This window comes from Gossypium hirsutum, chromosome A06 (genome assembly GCF_007990345.1).
Source record: "Gossypium hirsutum isolate 1008001.06 chromosome A06, Gossypium_hirsutum_v2.1, whole genome shotgun sequence".
NCBI classification, from domain to species: Eukaryota; Viridiplantae; Streptophyta; class Magnoliopsida; order Malvales; family Malvaceae; genus Gossypium; species Gossypium hirsutum.
The window spans coordinates 92,477,769-92,491,320 of record NC_053429.1 but is presented as its reverse complement, the minus strand read 5'-3'; the positions used below and the strand labels follow the sequence as shown (position 1 = coordinate 92,491,320).

Here is a 13,552-nt window from a genome sequence, read left to right as displayed (position 1 = left end):
ATCTTTTCATATCAGTATTAGAATGAATTTTGATTAATTTATGATCTTTATTGATATGCCTTGAATTAAAACATAGGTATTCATGTATTGATGGTTTAAACTTTAAGGATTAGAGAATCAAGTATGATAAGTTGATTTTTGAGTTTTAAAAATTTTTAGGTTGTTTCCCCAAGTTTAGGTATTATATTGAGTTGAAATTCACAGGTTTAACATCAAAAAGCCATAATTTTTGTGAGATTTTGAACCTTTAAAGAGCATCTATTATTTCTTTCATGCTCACTTTTATTGTTTCTTTGAGTGCATCAATCTTGATATGTTATTCTAGAACTTGCTTGATTATGCATGTCAAGACCACACCATTTGATTTGATATACCGAGATGATAAAGGAACTTAGGTTTAATCCACTCACTCCATAAAAGCCTACCTTCACAATTAACCCTTAGTGAACCCCCTTGAGCCTAACAACCCATTCATTGATTTACCCTCAACATTAACCCTTAACCCATTATTGTTGAAATCCCCTAAATTAATTTGATTCCTATTTTTGTCGAGATTTGATTTGAATAAATTGCTTAGCTATGTCTTATTTTTTGATAGATAACCTATGTTATTTGACTTGTTCTTAAAAGAAATTACAATACATACATATATATTAGTAGTAATTCTTTGTTTTTGAGCTTAAGTGTTTAATTCCATATTCTGAGAAGAAGCTTACTTGTATTCAATTGATGATTAGTTATTTTTCTAGTTAGGTAATTTTTCAATTCAATCTCGATTCTAACCTTTTCTTTCAGCTTGTGAACACCCCCTAACCAAAGCCATGTTACAACCCTCTAAAGACCTTTTGATTGATGTATCATCCCATTATAAAGTGGTGGAGATTTGATTTTCATACAAGCCTATGGTAATAACTTTTCATATTGACTAATGAGTGCTTCATTTATTGTCCTTAAACACCTCGAGTAATTTGAGTGAATCTTTAGTGAGGATGTTAAACTTTGTGATATTTTGAATCAAAGGTAATCACTTAGATGAGGGGAGACACCTATGTTTTCGTGAGAAAATGCTCAACTTGGAATGTTTGAAACTTTGATGTTCTTCTAGTTGAATTCTCAATGTGTGATCACTTATGGATTAGCTTGAGATATTATTGATAGGGATTATAAGTTGAGAAGAATTTATTTTGATTGTGAGTTGAGGATTTTGCTTAAGGACAAGCAAACGCTTAAGTGTGGGGGTATTTGATAAACCGTAATTTATACATATTTTTATCCCATGATTAACACATTTATGGATGATTTCTCCTAATATTTGGTGAATTTGATGCTTCTAATCCTTTAATTTCATGTTTTATACTTAGGTGAGCATAGAAGACTAAAAGAACGAGAAACAGGCCAAAAATAGAGAAAATGGACCGACATGGGAAATCAACACGGCCTGGACTTCCTCACAAGGGTAGACTACATGCCTGTGCCTATTTAACAGCCTTGACCACGGTCTGAAGCAATCGCACACAGGCGTGTCACGCGGGCGTGTCCCTGTCGAGCCCAAGTATAGTTCTATTTGGAAAAAGGCCACTTTTGAGGGCTCTTAGGCATTCTAAAGCCTATTTAAACACCTGAAGAGGCACTTAGAAAGGAGACACGGAGTAAGAGGCAATGAATTACTCAAGGAAAGCCTATTGATCCATCTCAGAAGCCGGATTCATCGTAAAGACTGAAGATCTCCCTACAATTTCCTTCAGGAGTTTTGGGTTTTCTTTATGTTTTGTTATCTTTATTCTTTTAAGATGTTTTCTTTCATAATTATAAACTAATCCCCCAAATACCTAAGAGGAATGAAACCGAAGACGGATCTTGTTATTATTATCTGAATTGTCTGATAAATATTTGACTTATTCTTAATTATGTGTTCTTAATTCTTGTTTTAATATTCCAGGATATTGATTCAAGTTAATGCGCTTATTCAGAGGAGAAAAAGTCCCTGTCTAAGAGTAAATTTGTCGTAATTAAGTGGAGTTGATTGCACGCCTAGAGATAGGGTGACAAGTTTTTGCCGGATTAGGGTGAAACCTAATAAGGGAGTCTGTAGATTGAGTTAATGCAACACTAGGGTGTTAATTAGAAAGAGATTTCAATTAGTCAACCTAGGGTTAGACGTTATTAGTCTCGAGAGAGATAATAATATAACTTAGGGATTTCTACAAATCAAGTCAAATGAATAAATCGTCTGATTCAGAGTTAAATAACAAGTCAAGTCTAGGTGGATTTCTCCTTGGGTATTGTCTTAATCAATCAAGTTTTCCCAAAAGCTTTTCCCCAATTTTCTCTCTGTGCACCCTTAATTTTTAGGCTAGATAATAAAAATAAAGTAATTACTAATACTCTTGGTTCCATTGGGTTCGACAATCTGGTATTGCTAAAGCTATACTACTGTGCGATAGGTACACTTGCCTTCATCGTGATAATAGTTAGTTTCAAGAACGATTAATTTTTAAAACCTATCACGAATATCACGTATCAGCAGGCCTCAATTGAATACTGAAATAATAGTAGCTCTAAAAGGCAATCGACAACAACTTGAGTAGAAAATTTGAGTGACCGACTATTGTATTGGTTGTTGCTTGAAAGGGGTAAGGCTTGGTGAAAGGGAAAATTTTTTGTGGCTTATAGAGAAAAACAATTAAAAGAGAATCGTGTTGATAACGTATTATAAAATAAAAGGACAGAAAGAAAAGAACGAAGAGCATGAGATAGCAAAGAGAAAGCGTATTTTATTTATCAATCGGAGTATTTACAAAGCTTCTTTAAAGTCTCTATTTGTAGGCATAAGAAGTATAAATGAAGTAGAAATATACTTCTAATGACTATATGAATTTAAAGTATATCAAAACTTATCTTAATATTTATAGACACCCACTTAATAAGATATTCAAAATATATAATTTTGTAATCATTATAGCCTTAATTGTTATCTCAGTCAACCAATTGCACGTGATGAAAAATTGAAAAAAAATTAAATTAAAAAAAAGAAAACAAAACCTTAGCCTTCCCCTCTCTCAAACAGAACCAAACCCCTCTCTCCTTTTCCCTTTCGGCCTTTCTATCTCTCTCCTGGCCAATGAATTGCTTAGGGTGGAAGCATTGGAGGGAAGTGCTAGACTTGACTTTATCAATGACAGTGAGCTCAAGCTCAACAAACATAACACGAGGGATGTGCTTTCCAACACTAGTTTCACTGAAAATGTTGTTAAAAGCATCATCATCTCCTTCAATAGCCTTGTCAAGTTGTTAACACGAACACAACTGCTTATTATTTATTGACCAAACATTGAACTCCAAAGATAAATGGCAATAATCTCCTAAAGCATTCAAAATGACTTAAATGTTTAACACTGTTCAGATTTGAAGAAAAAAACCAAAAACAACTTTGGCATTATCAGTTCCAATTAAAAAAAAACAAAGCCAAACATGAAAAATAAAGACCTAAAATTATCAGATCTAATAGAAAATCAAGCAAATAACTAACATATACTAAAAAAAATTAGATTTTTATTTTTAGTTTATCTTGAATTCAGTTTCTTCAAAGAGAGGGGGGGTAGGGAGATTTTTTCAATTTATGTGTTGTTTAGGGTAAACTAAAAACTATGGTTCTTTTCCTTTTTAATTATTCAACAATAAAATGTTACAAAATAGACACCTAATCATTATTTTTATTTTTGGTCACTCAACTATTCAATTTATTTTTTGTGATCCAATTGTCTTGGACTTTTTCGTGTTTTGTACTTTTACAATAGTTTTTTTTAAACTAATAATCAGATTGGACTTTATTGTAATAAATCAATAATACAAAACATAAACCTAATGGAGAAACAAATGGAAAAGAGGCTCAGAAATAGATCTTGGCCCGAACAAATCAACCATGAAATTTAAAACAATAGCTGAAACCAACCCTAATATCAAATTAACAGAAAAGGAACGCCCAAATTAATGTTTGGCCAGGAAAATTCAAGCAAAGAAAAATCAAAAGACTCTAGAACCGCATTAAAACTGCCATTACTCTGTCCAATCAGAAACCAATTTACTGCATGTCTTGTCTTATCATCTGCCATTTCTTCTTTAGAACGCTTTCAGACTTCCAAGGAGAGCTTTTTCCACCGAATCCATTGGTTTTCTATTTCAAACTCTCTATATTTAATCTTTTTCCTTCATCTTCAGTCATGTTCTCTCACCCTATCCCTAAAAAGCTTCCAGATTACCAAGGAGAGCTTTTTTCCACTAAATCCGTTGATTTCCATTTTCAAACTCTCTATATTTCATCTTTTCCCCTTCATTTTTAGTCTGGTTCTCTCATCCTATCTCTTTCTGTTTTCTTTTCTACATATTCAGGGACGTTTCCTACCAGGTAAAGCTCCTTCTTCAACGTTTCAATAGCTAAAATATGTGCTAGACTATTTGATATTCGTGGGATATATTCAAATCTACAGTTTCTAGATTTTAACAGTAGCTGTTGAATATCATGTATATAAGCACCTACCAGTGACTTATCTGGACTTTTCACCTTGCACTTTTTTATTATTGATAATGAATCACCTTCAATGATAATCTTTGGCCATTGCATGTCGGTGCCAATTTGGGTTGCTTTGCAGCACACAAGAGCCTCAGCAGCAAAGGCTGATGCTACTTGTTGATGGATCTCTGCACATGATAACAGAACATTGCCTTCACTATTTCTAGCCACAATCCCCACTGTCGATTGACAAAGTCTCCCATCATATGCTACATCAAAATTTATCTTCACGAACTGGTCAAGTGGGTTGTTCCACTTACTAACTGTTGGAGAAATTTGGGGGCTTCTTTTTTCAATCTCGTTTAACTCTGAAATGTAGCTACTAACTAAACTCACTATTTCTTTTCCAGATTTGCTTACCTTCTTATGCATTCTAGCATTCCTGTCTCCCCAAATTACCCATAAGACACAGTAAAAAATCCTATAACGGGATGGAGTACTCTGCACAAACACCTAGGTTAGCCATTGTAAAAACTCCAAATGAGGTTCTTATAGAAAATTCTGGCATGATAACTCTCTCCATACTGATACTGAAACAGGACATTCATGGAGGAGGTGGTTCATATTCTCTGTTCCTTTTTCACTCCGGGGGCAGGTTGTAGTGTTTGATAACTTCCTATGTTTCATGTTGACTTATACAAGTAGATAGTTCCATGATATTTTCCAGACTGTAATTTTTATTTTTAAGGGTAGATTGAGTAGCCATAATTTTTTTATAAAATTCCCTATAGTTAGTTTTAAAGCATAAGCTCTAAGATCTTCTTCCATGCTTTGTAATAGTTTATAGGCACTACGTATTGTGTATTTTCCTGAAGGCTCACCACTCCAGGTCCAAAAATCATCATGGGGTTTGTAACGCCCCGCACCCGAGACCGTTGCCGGAGTCGAACACGAGGTGTTAACGAACTTAATTCATTTATTTACACAGTTCATTTTAAAATTTCTAGACAAGCTGGCTAACTGCGTCACTGTCACCTTAAAAATCATATCTCGAGTTCCAAAACTCTAAAACTGATTCCGTGAATTTTCACTGAAACTAGACTCATATATCCATCTACATATTTTTTTCTAGAATTTTTGGTTGGGCCAATTAGTACAGTTTATTAGTTAAAATCTCCCCTATTTTAGGGTTCGACTACTCTGACCTTCATGCATTACGACTTAGATATCTCCCTGTACAGGGCTTCAATACATATACCGTTTGTTTCTAATGAAACTAGACTCAAAAGGAAATCTGTACATATAAAGCATGACTTCTAATTATTTCTTTTTAATTTATGGTAAATTTCTAGATTCAGAATAGGGGATCCAGTAACCGTTCTGGCCCTGTTTCACAAAAAACTTAAACATCTCATAAAATACGGCTCATATGGTCGTTTCGCTTCTTCCATATGAAAATCGACTCATCAAGGTTCGATTACATAATTTATTCATTATTTAATTACATTCCTACAATTTTTAGTGAATTTTCAAACTCACATTACTGCTGCTGTCAGCATCTATTTTAAGGTAAATTTCACCTATTTCATAGTTTCCATGATTCAACTAGCCATTTGACATACATAGCACCAAATATGATCGTGATTAACCATTCGAATGTCTAATCATTGCCAAGCATTTCCACACCTCTGAATAATCATATATATACAAAATGATTTTAATACTATGTTCAAAATATTTAAGCCATTTTCGCATGGCTATCCGAATATATACACATTACCAAAAGGTACTTGATTAACAACAAAGGTTAGTCCTATACATGTCATTATCAACGTTTAACTAAAAGAGTACCAAAAGGGCTTAGATAGTGTGGACGACTTCGACTTCGACAATCCCGAGTCCGATAGCTGACGAATAAAAATCTAGAAAATAGAGAATTAAAGAAACAGAATAAGCATTTAATGCTTAGTAAGTTTTGAGTAACGAAATTATTTACGACTAAAGTATAGTGTTCATATGACTAAATGAATAATTTCATATATGCACATTCTCAAAATCATAATTTCTTCATGCTTCAACCAATATATTCATACACAGGGTATCAAACCTAACTAGAGGCCAGAAGCTCGTTAATCAATTGAGCGAGTACTATTTGAAAGGAATCAACTTTTTCGATGCATATACGAAACATACCTTATCGTTTGTATTTTATGAGCGTATTAATTGAAATTATTACAGCAAGATCACTCGCTTCCAAACCCAAGTATCTTCGAGATTTAGCCGGATATAGCAACTCGCACAAATGCCTTCGGGTCTTAGCCCGGATATAGTCACTAGCATGAATGCCTTCGGGACTTCGCCCGGATATAGTCACTAGCACAAATGCCTTCGGGACTTAGCCCGGGTATAGCAACTACTCGCACAAATGCCTTCGGGACTTAGCCCGGATATCATCCGAATAATCAAGCACATATACCAATAAATCATGACACATCCATATTTCATTATCATAACTAGAATTCAAACACAAGACGCTTATCAACCATTACCATTTTCGGCTCAATAGCCACATACAAAGAGCATGATTTTGATTTGCTTTATAACATGATCTTTATACACATTCGGCTACCCGTCATAGGTATAAACTAATCACCTCAATATACAATTCAAGTAGAATCATTATATCACCGTTTATTTGTTATGTTTATATATCATGACTTAATCAAATCATAAACTAAGTTTCATTACTCGAAAACTTACCTCGGATGTTGTCAAACGATTTCAACGGCTATTCGATCACTTTTTCCTTTCCCTTATCCAACTTTGATCCTCTAAGCTTTTGAGCTAAATCAAACAATTTACTTCCCAATCAAACACAATCACACGGCATCCATATACATTTTAGAACCATTCTTAACATATTTACTATTCATTTACAAACAAAATACTCATATCACATTTATAAAACTACAAGCCGAATATACCTATGTGTGACCATCCCAATTTAATCGATTTCTTGTTTTATGCACTACCACATATTCACACACATATATATATTATGCCATTTACTCATAAACCCCATTATGCCGAATATTCATTAACCAATAGTCACACACACTACTTATGTACAAAAATTTATCCACCCTGGCCTATAGTTCATTCGGCCATTCATCACTCAACCAAACAAAATTTCATAGCAAACTCCTATGACCAAGCACATACATATACTTACATCCTAATACTCATAACATTCAAAATCACATTTTAAGTAAATTATCTTAAACAATGCTGAATCCTTAAGTGATTAAACATCAAATTTTTACTCAATTCCCAAACATATAAACAACATTTATTCATGACATCAAGCATCTTCATTTCGGCTATTACACATATATACACTAGTAATCAAATACTAACATTTGCACTTCACCTGAATAGCTAGCTTAGCAAACCTTCATTTAACATATAATTGTTCATAACACAATTAAAGCATCCTCTCCATTCCATCAATTCAAAACACATACATTGCCCAATAATATCCAAAATCATATTCGGCCTTAGTACTCAACTTGCTAGCCGATTTTTCTCCATCTAGCAACTAATGCACATATGTGCTCATTTGTTAGACTCCACTTCACCTAACTACCAATTTTTTCTTTTCATCCAAATAACATGAACAACAACCATTTCTTCAACATTTTCTCTTAACCGATTACTCATGTTACCAACAAGATTCAAAATTTGGACATGGGCTAAGCAAGGAGCTTAATGACTAACTTCAAAAAAATGCTAGAAATCCAAGAATCATCCTTGAACTTACCTTGATTTAGCTAACCACCATAGCTGAATTTTTCCAAGCTTGTTCTCTCTTAGTCACGGCAATGAGGAGCAAAGATGAAAACTTTGGTTTCTCCTCCTATTTACCACATGTTTTATTATTCTTAATTCCTTATTTTATTTTGTAAACTAATAATGCTAATAGAAAATACATATTATCATCAATGACCCATACCATGGCCGGCCACTACTTATTATAAATGGAAATTTGACATGCAAACCCATCATTTTTATAACATGCATTAATAGGTCCTTATAGATTAACCTATCACCTTTTAAAAGTGTCACACATAAGTCCTATTAATTAAATTCACATGCAATCGACTAAATCGAAGCTTAAAACTTTCACACATTCATATTCACATATTTTAGACAATAAATATCATATTTAAATACTACGGTGACTCGGTTTAGTGGTCCTGAAACCACTTTTCGACTAGGGTCAATTTAGGGCTGTCACAACTCTCTCCCACTTAAGAAATTTTCATCCCCGAAAATCTTACCGGTAAATAGGTTTGGGTATTATTCTTTCATAGAGTTCTCAGTTTCCCAAGTAGCTTCTTCGATCCCGTGTTTGAGCCATAACACCTTTACTACGGAACCCTCTTGTTTCGCAACTCTTTCACTTCACGAGCTAGGATGCGAATCGGTTCTTCTTCATAACTCATATCGGCTTGAATTTCAACCTCAAAGGGATTTATTATGTGCGAAGGATCAGATCTGTAACGTCGAAGCATTGAGACATGAAAAACGTTGTGAATCTTCTCGAAGTCAGGGGGTAAAATCAATCTATATGCTACTGGGCCAACTCGTTCGGATATTTCATATGGCCCTATGAACCTCGGACTCAGTTTGCCCTTACGGCCAAATCTGAGTATCTTTTTCCAAGGTGAAACTTTAAGAAACACTGTCTCCCACCTGATACTCAATATCTCTTCGTTTTAAATCCGCGTACGAGTTCTGACGATCTGATGCTGCTTCAGACTTTCACGAATTATTTTTACTTTCTGCTCAGTATCTTTAATCAAATCAACTCCGAAAATTTTACTTTCACCGAGCTCGGTCCAAAACAATGGTGTATGGCATTTACGACCGTACAAAGCCTTGTAAGGCGCCATCTTAGTACTTGATTGAAAACTATTGTTGTAAGCGAATTCAATCAAAGGTAAATACCGCTCCCATGAACCACTAAACTCAAGGATGCAACATCTCAACATATCCTCAAGTATCTGAATTATCTGCTCGGATTGACCATCAGTTTGTGGATGAAAAGCGGTGCTAAAATGCAACTTGGTACCCAAAGCTTCTTGCAATTTTTTCCAAAATCGCGAGGTGAACCTCGGATCTCTATCCGACACAATAGAAATAGGTACCCCGTGTAATCTTACAATCTGAGAAACATACAATTCGGCTAATTTATCCAATGAAAAATCCGTACGTACGGGGATAAAGTGAGCCGACTTAGTCAGTCTATCAACAACCCAAATCGCATCTTTCTTACTTGCCGACAATGGCAACCCAGATACAAAATCCATCGTGACTCGATCCCATTTCCATTCAGGTATCATGATCGGCTGAAGTAAACCTGTAGGTACTTGATGTTCCGCTTTCACTTGTTCACATATTAAACACCTCGAAACAAAATCAGAAATGTCTCGTTTCATACCATGCCACCAAAACTGACATCTCAAATCGTTGTACATTTTCGTACTCCCTGGGTGAATTGACATTCGGCTACAATGAGCTTCGTTCAGAATCATCGAAATAAGTTCTGAATTTCTTGGAACACACAAACGACTTCTGAACCTCAAACAATCGTCATCATCAATTTGGAACTCTGATTCCATATTCGAAACGCAATCAGCCCGTTTTGCAACCAATTCATCATCGACTTTCTGAGCTTCACGAATTTGGTGAATCAACAATGGTTTGGCCTTTAATTCTGCTACTAACACATTGTCGGATAGAACAGACAGGTGTACATTCATTGCTCGTAAAGCAAACAGTGATTTATGACTTAAAGCATCTGCAACCACATTAGCCTTTCCCGGGTGATAGTCAATGACAAGCTCATAATCTTTTAACAACTCGAGCCAACGTCTTTGTCACAAATTCAAGTCTCTTTGAGTCATCAAATATTTGAGACTTTTGTGATCCGAATATACATGACACTTCTCACCAAATAAGTAATGTCGCCATATTTTCAAAGCGAATACGATGGCAGCTAGTTCGAGATCATGGGTTGGATAATTTTTCTCATGTGGCTTTAATTGTCTCGATGCATAAGCTACAACTCGACCTTCTTGCATCAATACACAACCCAACCCAAGTAAGGATGCGTCACTGTAAATGACAAACTCTTTGCTTGATTCAGGCTGCACTAGCACTGGAGCTTTAGTCAAGTAAGTTTTTAGTTGATCGAAACTTTTCTGACATTTTTCTGACCATTCGAACTTAACATCTTTCTGAAGTAGCTTTATCATCGGTGTGGCTATCATCGAGAAACCCTTTACAAACCGTCTGTAGTAACCGACAAGTCCCAAAAAGCTCCGAACCTCAGTAATATTTCTCGGGGGCTTCTAGTTAAGTATGGCTAAAATTTTGCTTAGATCAACTCGAATACCCGATGCAGATACCACATGTCCCAAAAAGCTAACTTCTCTCAACCAGAACTCAGATTTACTGAACTTAGCATATAACTGCTTATCCCGTAAAACCTGCAACACTAACCCCAGGTGTTCAGCATGATCGGTTTCATTTCTCGAATAGACCAAAAAATCATCAATAAACACAACTACAAACCGGTCGGAAAATAGTCTGAAGATCCGATTCATCAAATCCATAAATACCGCTGGGGCATTAGTGAGCCCGAACGGCATCACTAAGAATTCGTAGTGACCGTATCTCGTTCTAAAAGCAGTTTTGGGTATGTCTGAATCTCGAATTCGCAACTGATAATAACCCGATCTCAAATCTATCTTTGAAAACACCGAGGCTCCCTTTAGTTGATCAAACAAATCATCAATACACGGTAACGGATATTTATTCTTTATTGTCACTTTATTCAGCTGACGATAGTCGATGCACAACCTCATGGTTCCGTCCTTTTTCACAAACAATACTGGTGCACCCCAAGGTGAAAAACTCGGTCGAGTAAAACCTCTATCCGTCAACTCTTGCAACTGAGTTTTTAGTTCTTTTAATTCCGTTGGTGCCATACGATACGGAGCTATCAAAATCGGTGTAGTCCCAGGTACAAGTTCGATGCCAAATTCTACCTCCCGAACAGGTGGTAACCCCGGTAATTCTTTGGGAAAAACATCCGGATATTCACAAACCACTGGTACTGATTCAAGTTTTTTTCCTGATTTTTCATTATCAAGCACGTATGCAAGATACGCTTCACACCCCTTTCTCACATATTTTTGAGTTAACGTCGAGGATATTATTGTTGGCAATCCATTCAAGACAGTAGACTCAACTAGGATTATCTCATTATTTGCACACCTCAAATCAATAGTCTTGCTTTTGCAATTCACAACCGCATCATGCACGGTCAACCAATCCAAACCGAGAATAACATTAAATTCATCAAACGGTAAAAGCATCAAGTCCGCTGGAAAACGGGAACCTCGAATTACTAGGGGACATTTCTTACACACCTCATCAACAAGCACACAATGACCCAAGGGATTCGACACTCTAATAACGAACTCAGTAGACTCAACAAGTAAAGTCTTACTGGATGCTAAAGTCACATATATAAGAATGAGTAGAACCAGGGTCAATCAATGCAATCACATTAGTATCAAAGAGAGTGAATATACCGGTAATAACATCAGGCGAAGAAGCATCCTTGCGTGCACGTATAGCATAAGCTCTGGCAGGAGCACGAGCCTCAGATCTAGTGGTAACATCTCTAGATCCTCTCTGACCGCCACTAGCATTCCCCGCATTTTTAGATGGTCTACCTCGAGCAGTAGTAGCACTCGGTTTCCCATTCTGATTTACATTCTGTTCAGACAATCTCGGGCAATCTTTAATAAAGTGGTCAACTGATCCGCACTTGTAACAGGAGCGATCATGGAATCTACAACTCCCCGAATGCCATTTACCACAATACTGGCACTCTGTTCTGCCTCGACGATCATTTCCAACACTGGCGACCGAAGTAACTCGTGTACTCACAGGGGGTCGATCACGGTCTCGTCTAAAAAAGCCCGACGTGTCTCTAGATCGGCCTAAATCATCTCTAAATTTCTTCGATGATTGTTGAAAGGGCTTTCCCGAAGATCTCTTACGAGACTCCTTTGCTCCCATATCAGCTCTTCTTTTCTCCTTACTGAGCTCTTCGGCTTTGCAAGCTCGCTCGACAAGTACCACAAATTCTCTAATTTCTAAAATGCCAACATACAGCTTTATATCATCGTTCAGTCCATCTTCGAAACGTTTACACATCACAGCTTCTGAAGAAATGCATTCTCGCGCGTACCGGCTAAGCCTTACAAACTTTCGTTCATAATCAGTAACCGACATGGGACCTTGTTTAAGTTCAAGAAATTCTTTTCGTTTTTGATCAATGAATCTCTGGCTGATATACTTTTTTTGAAACTCGGTTTGGAAAAACTCCCAAGTTACTTGCTCTCTGGGCACAACAAAAATCAACGTATTCCACCAATAGTAGGCAGAAACACGTAGTAAGGAGATCGTACACTTTAGGCATTCATCGGGTGTGCAAGATAGTTCATCAAGTACCCGAATAGTGTTGTCCAACTAAAATTCAGCTTGCTCGGCATCGTCGCTGTCTGTAGCTTTAAATTCAGTAGCCCTGTGTTTTCGAATTCTATCAACTGGGGGCTTATTTAACCTTATCTGGTCAGTTACCGGAGGTATCGTAGGTGCAGAGGTTGTATTAGTCGGAAATGGGGGTTGTGGAACAGCCGTATTAGTTCGAATGTATTGGTTGAACCAATCATTCATTACGCTATAAAAAGCTTGTCTAGCTTCGTCATTCTGATTACTAGCAATAGGTTGAGAGTCCACCGGCGCTGTCCCTTGTGCGGGAGCAGGCGCTACACTCTCAAGATTATCAGCTACCACTCGATTGGGATCAGGATCCATTACTATAAACAAACACATTTTTAATTGTCAGAAATCACCACACTATCAAATAGACACATAATGGCATGTATAGCTAGACCCGAA

General features: G+C 36.3%; 1 protein-coding gene across 1 annotated transcript; it reads right to left on the bottom strand.

Annotated features, from left to right (window-relative positions):
- Positions 1-4,336: 4,336 nt before the first annotated feature.
- LOC121230527 (uncharacterized) lies at positions 4,337-5,197 on the bottom strand. Its single transcript, XM_041115431.1, has 2 exons — positions 5,096-5,197; positions 4,337-5,011 (listed from the first exon to the last, which is right to left on the bottom strand). The coding sequence occupies exons 1-2, from the start codon at positions 5,195-5,197 to the stop codon at positions 4,337-4,339; spliced, it is 777 nt and encodes a 258-aa protein (XP_040971365.1).
- Positions 5,198-13,552: the final 8,355 nt, after the last annotated feature.

What these genes read in the sequence shown, in the direction of transcription:
- LOC121230527 (XM_041115431.1), bottom strand. Translation starts at nt 5,197, where the DNA reads ATGAAACATAGGAAGTTATCAAACACTACAACCTGCCCCCGGAGTGAA. An exon ending in AATGTCCTGTTTCAGTATCA is followed by an intron (nt 5,012 to 5,095) that starts GTATGGAGAGAG and finishes GTGTTTGTGCAG; the next exon opens with AGTACTCCATCCCGTTATAG.